Raw genomic sequence first — 9,826 nt, 5'->3', positions numbered from 1 at the left:
AGTAACGCGTTACCGACATCACTGGTTGGGAGGAACATCTTGCAGCTGCCGCAACAATCAGTAACGCTGGAAAATGTAGCCATATAAACAACAAGGAAATTATAGTAAATAATGATTCAAAACAGAAAGATATACGAAGCTTACAGACGCAAACCAACTCAGCAGCAGCAATGAGGCAGATAGGAGCAATCGATCAGACAGGAGCAGTCGAACCCCTGATAGATTTCTATGAAACCCTGATAGAAGAGGCTTTGCAGAACATCCACAAACACAATCACACAGAATGGCCCAAGGCCTTTGAGATAGCTGCTGGTTGGGCGGGTAGAAATTTTCAGAGCCAAATTAGTACGGAGGCAATCGAGCAGGCAGAAGCTTTAATCACAGCAAACCATCAGGGACGCTGGAAAACGTGGAAGGACAACATCTTCATCTCTTTGAAGGGTTTTTAAACCAGTCATGGTGTAAAATGGCATCTAAGGTCATCCGTGACCTTCTGTCATTAAGTTTCTCAAGAAGATCCAGGCATTCTGTCAAAGTTTTCAGAAGACAGTTGATTAGTCACGTTTGTCCTTATAGACACTCATAAACAGATTTTGAGAAATGTAGTTCATGTAAGGTCATGTTACCATTAAATACACAGCATTTCTTGCTGTTACTATGATATTCTCTAGATGCCCATGAACATTTATTCATTGCTAAACATTCATTAGCAGCGTTTCCATTACACTTCTAATTGCGCAAATTGAAATTGCGAATTGAAAATACGACCAATGGAAACACGTAAATTTCTCATTTATCGCAAAAAGTTTTTACGCTCACATGAGGGGTTTTTTCAGGCAATTCGAAAAAGAAATATTTCGCAAAACTGGAATGGAAGCGTTCTTTGTGCATTTACAGGTCACCTGACATAGATGACGCGGTGTGTTTGGACAGAATACGAGACAGAGTTCTTTATTAAATTAATATAAGACAAAAGAATTACAGGAATAATGGATTCTAAACCTCAAATAAATGCCACAATCAAGACCTCGAAGCAGATCTGAGGAAACACCTCATATGTGCCGCTCTCAGTATAATAAGGGTCGTTCCTTACCATTAAAGCTACACTGTGTAGGATTTTCTCCCATCTAGTGGTGAAATTGTTTATGACTACCAACTGAATATTACTTTCTAGCCCCTCCCATCCCGAGGGCGTTTTAACTCCTACGGTGGCCGTATTATTTCAAATCTGCCGGCAGTCCCGAGTAATCGCCCCCTCACATTCGTCACGGCGCCACTGAGAGTCAAAACACAAAAGGTGAAGCTTGAATTTCCAGGTATGTACCTCTTTGGCTAATGTATTTTCAAGATGGAGGCGCAACATGGCTGACGCCATTCGAGCGACTCGCTCATATGTATTCTAAATGGCAGATTCTACGCTTACGAGAATACTTGATTAGTTGGTAGAAGTAATTACACATTAATGAGCACATTTTTGCTAAGAATCAACTTAAAAAATGACACAGTGTAGCTTTAATTCTTGGAAAACACACATACATCTCCTTCTATTAATAATAATGTCCAGTGCAGTGGCTGGGATATAGTACATAAACCTACAACGTCCGGTGCCATGGTTTTTGAAATGATTTTACTTATCACAAGAGGAAAAAATGAAGTTGCATAACATTGGTTAATGGAAACGCCGTCATTTCGCAATAGTTTTTTGTCGACATTTAGAAAAAAAAATCAAAAAAGTTTTGCACAAATCTGTAATGGAAACGTGCCTATTGTCAGTCCGCTGTGTTTTACACTTTGCTCATCATTGACACTAATAATTTTACTGAGCTCTATATGTATTTCAGGCAATGTTATTCCCATTCCGTTCTTGTTGTTGGTCTCACCTTTGGACAGATGTGACCTTTGCCAAAACCAATGGCCTTTTCTTGGGACCAGCGCATCCAGCAGTTTGTGTATGTCAGTCACGGCCCGCACAGCGTACTCTCTGCCCGCTGAGTTTAGAATACAAGAATACATTCCAGTGTTTAGTAAAACATCATCGAACACATCAACAGTGAACGGTGTCGAGAAGTCGACTCACGTCTTTCTTCGAAGAACAGTGCGTTTCCGAAGTCCATCAGCTTGACTTTCAGGGTGTTTGGGTTGACGAGAACGTTCATCATGTGTGTTTTGTGATAAACACCATGATCCAGGCAGTGCTGCAGCGCCACAACGAGCTGCTGAACGATGTATTTCACTGAGTGTTCCGTCAGGGAACCTCGGTTTTGTTGGACGAACTCATACAAGGTCATTCTGTGATGTGGATAATCCAGAACCAGGACGTCTTGATCTTCCATGACAAATATGTCATATAACTGTATGATATGTGTGCTAGTTGGAGACTTTTGAAGCATCAACATTGCAGCTGCGTCTCGACTCAAAGGAATTGTATACCCCGGCTAAAGAAAAGAGATTGACAGAAGGTTAGTTGACTCCTGACTAATCTCTAATCTCCTAACTAAAGGCCCGGGATACTTCATTTTCCATCTCGTGAGCCTTTCAAAGTAAACTCTTGGGCTGCCCTGACTAAAGAGTAGTCATTCATTCAAGCCATTAGTTGATTAATTGCATGTTTATATCTATCTATAAATTACAGAAACATCTGTCTGTCTGTCTGACTGTTATTCACATATCTCTCGAACCGTAAATCCGATGGACAGGTGTCTTGCTACGGGCAGGAGTAAGTGCAGTGCCAAGTTTGACGTTGTTTGGATTAGAAATGCAAAAAATATCGTTAAATATATCGGTAAAAGAAGGACTTATAAGGTTGTGGTTTAAAAATAAACATTCTGACATAAACACTCTGTCAGCTAAACATTAAGTCAGCTACAATGTTTACTTCTGAATATTATATTTTATTTATGGCCATCATTTGTAGTAGCCTATTCACAAACTGTTTGCTCAAGCGTAGCATTTTTTCAGAGTCCACTTTGCACTGCTGCCTGAATCGTCGCTTATTCATTTGTGGATGTTAACTGAATCTGTAAGTCAGCTACACTGACTGTAAGTCAGTAAGTCAGACTGTAAGTCAGCTACTACTGTACACTGTTTATTTCTGAATAATATATTTCATTCTGGTGCACTTCATGTTATCGCTAACTGTGTAATAGTAGCCTATGCTATTCACCAACTAAACATATCATATTCAATGCGTTCACAATCTCTTTCACGGGCATCATTTGTAGTAGCCTATTCACAAACTGTTTGCTCAAGCATAGCGTTTTCTCGGAGTTCACTGTGTGCTTTCTACCATGCACAAATAAAAATGTCACTGAACTTTTGCTGTGTAATTGTAACAATAAGCACTCAAACACACCAAACCAACAATTACTAAAAACACACACAAAAACTGATTTTGCACAGGCATTTTGCACTAGTTAATTTAATTACTTAAATATATTTGGGAATGGGGGGTGCTAAACCACATACTTTGGGCTTCAAGAGTTCATTAAAAATGAAAGCAATGTACTTTACAACTGCTATTTCAAGGCTTTCAACTATATCTTATACTGTCTACATATAGGTGTATCAATTACCAAATTAGAATTTAATAAAACGGTTCTTGGAGAATTTCATGAAGAATAAAGTTGTCAACTTACCAATTCCACCAGCTTCTCAGGCTGGCTCTTCGCAATATAACTGATGATCACCTAAAAAATGAAGATTATTGTTGCAAACGTAAGTAATCAGATCAGATTTTTGTTTGTGTGCACGGTAATCTACAATCTTTACATTTCTGATCAAAACTGTACACACTGATGTTTCTGTCAGGACTGAAAGACTAAAGATAGAAGGAAACAAGAGGAGAAAAGTTTGAGCAACATACTCGTTTGATATCCGGGTTTCGAAATCCCAAATAATCCCAGCGATCGCCTCTGGATTTCAGTTTCTTTACCACTTCATAAAGAGATTCACACGATCCTGAAAAACACACGTTTGCATGTTAATATACAGCATGAGACTGAACTCCAGCAGCAAACACACCTGAGATCAGGTGAGGAACCGACAGGAGTGGAGATTAAACTAAAGCCAGAAGCATCAGGCAGAAATGGAGATAATAAACACTCACTGTCTGTCGGCCTGGACTCAAGAGGGGCGGGTCTGTCGGCCTGGACTTGAACGGGGCGGGTCCGTCGGCCTGGACACGAGCGGGTCCGTCGGCCTGGACTCCAGCGGGGTGGGTCTGTCGGCCTGGTCTCGAGCGGGTCTGTCGGCTTGACACTGGGTGTGTGTGGAAGCTCCTGCGACGGCACAAAAGCACACACTTGGGTTTCGTTGGTTTGGAAGAGCCGTTTCCCAGCATTCCACACTCTCAAGACATCAGCATGGAAAATCATCCATTTTGAGTGGTTTTCTGCAAACAACCAAATTGATTAGAAACGTATTTTATAAGTACAGATTACATGTTTTATGTTGCTAGTTCAAAACAAATGGGGGATTTTTTTTTGAAAAAGGATATTTTATTCATATGAGGGTAAAATGGCCATAAATGTCATTCCCATTCAATAAATGATGTTTTATTAACAAAGTTCGGGAGGAGCAGGTTCAGATAATTAACCAAATTATGCACAGCTGGAGATTAATCAGTAATCAACTCAATGACAGAGTATAAATTCACAGCAGACCTATCTCTGTTCATTGAAAGTTTGTCAGCATCCCTCCTCCACCCCATCTCCTCACTTACAGTTCCATCTACACTTACCAACTGGGGGGAGTACTTTGGGTTCGGGCCTAACTCCGAGCTCGGAGCCCTCCCCCCGGACAGCCCACCAAATACGCATAAACTTATTGTACTAATTATATGTAGATGTGAACTAGTGAAAATGTATCAATATACTATATCTAATTTGCATATTTATGTGTTCTTGTTGACTTTTACTACCCAATGCATTTATTTCCCCCGAATTAAAAAATAAATAAATACTGTCATCCTAAATCTCAGACCGGATGGTAATCTCTCAAACTCATGCCTATGGTCTGACAGGATATGGATTTGCTGAGGAATCTGGTTTGGCAAATTAGGGCAACATATTTACTATTAACTAGTAGTAGTAAGAGTAAGAGTAAGAGATGCCATTTACAAGCGCCAAAACAGTATTTATTGTTTGAATTTCTCAATAAAACTGACAGAATATGAGCGGTTCATATTTGTTTCATATCAAAAGTGAGAAAATGGATTGTGAGAGCGTGAGAAAAGTGTCAATTGCGTGTCAGTTGACAGCCCTGGTGTGTGTGTGTGTGTGTGTGTGTGAAAGCACCTGAGGTGTTGTTCCCCCACGCGACTCTAGAGGGCGCAGGAGCTTCACACTCCTCTGCTGTGTTTCTCTCCTCAACAGCGCCACTCAGCGGCTCCTCCAACACTGCACTGCAGATCTCCTCATCCATTGGGAAGTGTTCAGACATCGTGCCCTCTGCAGACCCTGGACTTTATCACTGTTTGACTAACTCTGTGTCTGAGTTTCTACAATGTTTGACTAATAACTCTGAGTCTGGTAATCGCTGCACTGACCTGAACAACTCTGCCTGTGACGTCATATGGAACTCGCGCTGCCTGTGACGTCACAGCGCTGCTCTGGCCGCGGCCGATCGATCGCCGCGAACACATTTAAAGGGACATTCACCCAAAAACAAAAAAGTCATAATTTAATCACTCATGTCGGTCCAAACGCGTGAGACTTTCGATCGTCTTTGGAACACAAATGAAGATATTTTTATTTAAATCTGACAGATTTCCACACAACAGAGTTAAAGAGATTGTTAAACTAATCTATTTAAATCAAGCGGTTTAGCCCAAATCTCCTGAAGAGACTCGAACGCTTTAACTTTATATGATGAACAGATTGAATTTAGGCTTTTATTCTCTGCTGTAAAAAACAAACCCTCTAATGCTAGCGTTATAGGGAATTGTATTGTTTAATGTCCAAAAACATACTGCATTCGTTTATTAATCAGCATTTATATCAGTGTTACACAGCCAATACAATTTGAACATTATAGGCTACAGATTCTTTAACCATGTACAGTATTTCCAAGTCATGAGTACAGAAAACTGAACACATCAATTCATAAATTAAAAAATATAATCAATATGAAGAGGGTAACCAATGGTTAAATTTCTTTTTGAAAAAGTAAGTCTCATCAGCCACCATTGGAAAGGAGCTAGAACCACCACAAAACCAGCTTCTCCCCGATGAAACTGACCTGATCACACTTGACCACCCAGCTGGTGCAGATGTAGATGCAATCACCATACAATATTACACTTAATAAAAGCACATTGAAACTGCAGATAGGTCTCAAACTGTTTTATTGCTTTTGTGGGATGGGAGGGAGAAAGAGAGCAAGAGAAAGTTGCATTAATAAATATTCATTCTAAAGTGTTACTTTGCTAAATAAGTTGACTGAGATCCATTTTATCCAGCTGTTTGATCTCCAATTTATTTATTTTTTAAGAGTGTACAGCACCTGTGTAAATAACCATAAGTTTGTTACAGAAGAGGCGACTGTCTTTTATTTAGAAATTTTTGTGTTGAGGTGGTTGACTTCCGCTGCACGCTTTTGTTTTCTTTTTGAATGCGCGCTCCCAAGCTAGCGCAGTTTATAGCATATAGAGAGTCTAAGTCCCTCCCCTTCCGGTCGACCACCATGGGACCTTTTTTCGGAAAAATATTGTATGACAGTCAATGGCGAGAGACAACAAATATTTTGATCTCGTTTGAATTGTGCCCTGATTAACACATATGATGTTTGTCAATTTAAAAGATACATTTTAAAGTCAAGAAAGTCGCAGCTTGATGTAAAACTGCTGAGGAATGAGACTGTGAAAATACGTAATTACAGAGACTACAAACCCAAAAGGCGCACATGCGACGTCATACCTTTTCTCTCAATGAATGAAGCTAACTTTACTGAAGCTAACGTCTGTCATTTTTTCTATAGTCTTACGTTATAATCGTAACGTTACGCCGTCATGCCTGAGTGTTTTGTACCAGACTGCACAGATACGAGCAATGGATCTTGCTCGTTGATTCGCTTCCCGGGTGATGATGAGAGATGTAGTGCATTGAGCAATTTTCACATAAAACTAAATGTTACTCTTCTGTTTTACTGCAAACTGAGACTTTCTTGACTGTCATAATTATCTTTTAAACTGACAAACATAATATGTGTAATTCAGGACACAGTTCAGACAGAATAAAAAGATAAGTTGTCTCTCGCCATTGACTTCCATACATATTTTTTCCGAAATAAGGTCCCATGAGCCGGAAGCGGTGGGGAGGGACTTAGTTTCTCTATACTCTGCGTGGTAGCTCGTACCAAGGGCGTGGTGAGCTGGAACCTGCTTACGTCACGCAGTACCGCAAACATCCAATAGGATAATTCAACTGCAGTAGTCAACTCAAAACTAATCCTGTAACCCAGAGTTTGTTCAGCTACCTTCATGGTACGGCCTCCAAGCTGGGAGACTGCTTGATACTTTCAGACGCGCACACACTCACTCCGGCTCTTTCATAAAACCTACACAAAAGTGCAGTGTAGAGTTCTCAACGGGTCGGGTCGGCCCGACAAACCCGACGGGACCCGCGGGTTTTTCTGGCTGTCGCGTGCAACGTGCATCATGGAGAGGGGCGGGGGCAGACCTGACGCCGCTGCGTGCACGCCTTTAGCCTGGAGAAGAAGATGGAGTTGGTGAAAAGTAAACTTGCCGCAGGTGAATTCACCGTCGCTACTACAGGAGTGGGAAAATCAGAGGTCTGGAAAGTTGTTTGTATTGTTAAAAGGCATGAACATTAAAGGTTGATTTGAATTCCCGTCTGCTGGTCATGATAATACGTGTATGAGAGGTAAAAAAAAAATTATCGTCGGGCCGCGGGCCGGGTTCGGGCAGATAATTCATGATGGTGTGTCGGGTTACATCGGGTCCGGGCTTTAAAAGCCACAGGCCGGGTCGGGTCGGGTTGTAATTTTCAGGCCCTTTGAGAACTCTAGTGCAGTGCTCTTATACAGCTTGATCCTTGTCACAAGTTCTCAAAACTTCTCACATGCTCTTGAAAAACTTTCAGACACACATTTGTCATAATACATGAAGCAGAAGCAATAATGCAAGTAACTCTTTATTGAGGGTCAGAATTACACAAAGTACAGAACTCGGGTGGGCTGGTGGTGCAGGGACTAGATGGTCAGCGTGCTGGTGAAGACAGGTGACGGTGAATCCAGTGATAGTGAACATCCAGACGAGACGAACACCACGAAGACACCGAACAGGAAACTTGAATCAGGAACAGGACTGGAGACGGCACACGACGATATACACACTGAGGACACCAAAACAACGATCTGACAAAGAGAGGAGAGTGCGATGAGTCTATATAGGTGAGTGAATTGGCAGCAGCTGGTGCGGGGAATGAGATCAGCTGGTGCGCTGATCAGCTGAAACGAGCGGCCACGCCCACTCACACACACCCACACACACAGAACAACAAATACACAAGACATGAAGAAAACAGTGAATTCATGAACCGTGACACACATTTCTGTCAAAAAACTGATTAACGCTCATGCTCACGCTCATGCCCACACAAACAAATAGAATGTTGAGTTTTGTTTTTTATGTTATTTGTTAAATTTTTGGTACGTTTGTATGGATTTAATAAAGATTTGCATTTACTAAGCTTTTCCATGTCATGTTTAACAAAATACACATCACTCACACTCACACTCATGTAAGTGATACCTAGCAGAGATTGTTGTGTTGTCATTTTAAATACCTTATATATTATGAACAAATAGTGAACATTTATTCCACAGCATGTATTAATCTTAGTTAAAATGCCAAACATTATTATTTAAATCTAAAGTTTTTTTGCTAAAATATATGCAGTGTGAACTAACATGAACCAACAATGAAATACTATAAATAATGTATTTAAGTAACATTCATTTTACATATATGGCTTATAGTATGTGTATAATATTTTACTATAATAATGTGTATTTTGCTTTTGATAATGTGCCCCTTAATAAGCATGATTTCCATTTGCCTCAGTTATAATAGCACAGCTATTACTTTATTTATATATTAAGTTCACATCAGAGTGCAAAAATACAAAGGTGCTTATTAAATGTGCATGCATACACATACAAATTAAATTTAACAGGTGCTTTGGAGAAGTACTATTACAAATGTGCACACAAACGAAACGGCAGGTGATTTTAAGAAGTACTATATTTACACAAAAAAACTTTTAAGGCATTAAGGCAAACAGAAAGATAGATGTTTTGTCCATCTACTTCCTCTGGAATGGGCTCCAGTCAAATTACTGAAGACTGATGCAAAAGACTCCGATTTTTTCTGTCTTTGTGACATCTCCTCCCGTCTGAGTTGTGCATCATAGTCCAATTCCTCTCGTCTCATCATCATTTCTTTCTTCAGTTCTTCTCTTCTCAGCTCCCGCTCTTCTTCCATCTGTTGCTGTGTTATGTCCCGCATACACTGCAAAAACTCCCTTGATGGCAAATCTTCAGCTTTGTGTTTGCGACTCTCTGTAAAAGCAGACACAAAAATAAGCAGGATATTTGGGATGTCTTCTGATAGATTATAGATTGTGGTATAGCACATCCAGTATGCCAAACTGTAAAGTTTGTTACATATATTTAGCAGGTACATTAAACGTAAAAATATCTGGTCTAGTCCTTTGTGGAACGTGATGTGATCCTCCTCCTATGGTTAGATCTTCAGGGCCGTCATGTCTCTCTGTAATAAACACATATTTAGACATAATTACATACT

At 40.3% G+C, this 9,826-nt stretch overlaps 1 protein-coding gene across 1 annotated transcript; it reads right to left on the bottom strand.

Annotated features, from left to right (window-relative positions):
- Window positions 1-348: 348 nt before the first annotated feature.
- On the bottom strand, window positions 349-5,563 carry LOC308705332 (serine/threonine-protein kinase pim-3-like). Its single transcript, XM_081390284.1, has 7 exons — window positions 5,295-5,563; window positions 4,106-4,390; window positions 3,863-3,957; window positions 3,636-3,686; window positions 2,078-2,435; window positions 1,881-1,988; window positions 349-527 (listed from the first exon to the last, which is right to left on the bottom strand). The coding sequence occupies exons 1-7, from the start codon at window positions 5,437-5,439 to the stop codon at window positions 427-429; spliced, it is 1,143 nt and encodes a 380-aa protein (XP_081246410.1). The 5' UTR covers window positions 5,440-5,563; the 3' UTR covers window positions 349-426.
- Window positions 5,564-9,826: the final 4,263 nt, after the last annotated feature.

Source organism: Scardinius erythrophthalmus (genome assembly GCF_964197995.2).
Source record: "Scardinius erythrophthalmus genome assembly, chromosome: 17".
Classification (NCBI taxonomy): Eukaryota; Metazoa; Chordata; class Actinopteri; order Cypriniformes; family Leuciscidae; genus Scardinius; species Scardinius erythrophthalmus.
This window is presented reverse-complemented; position numbering and strand designations above follow the sequence as displayed.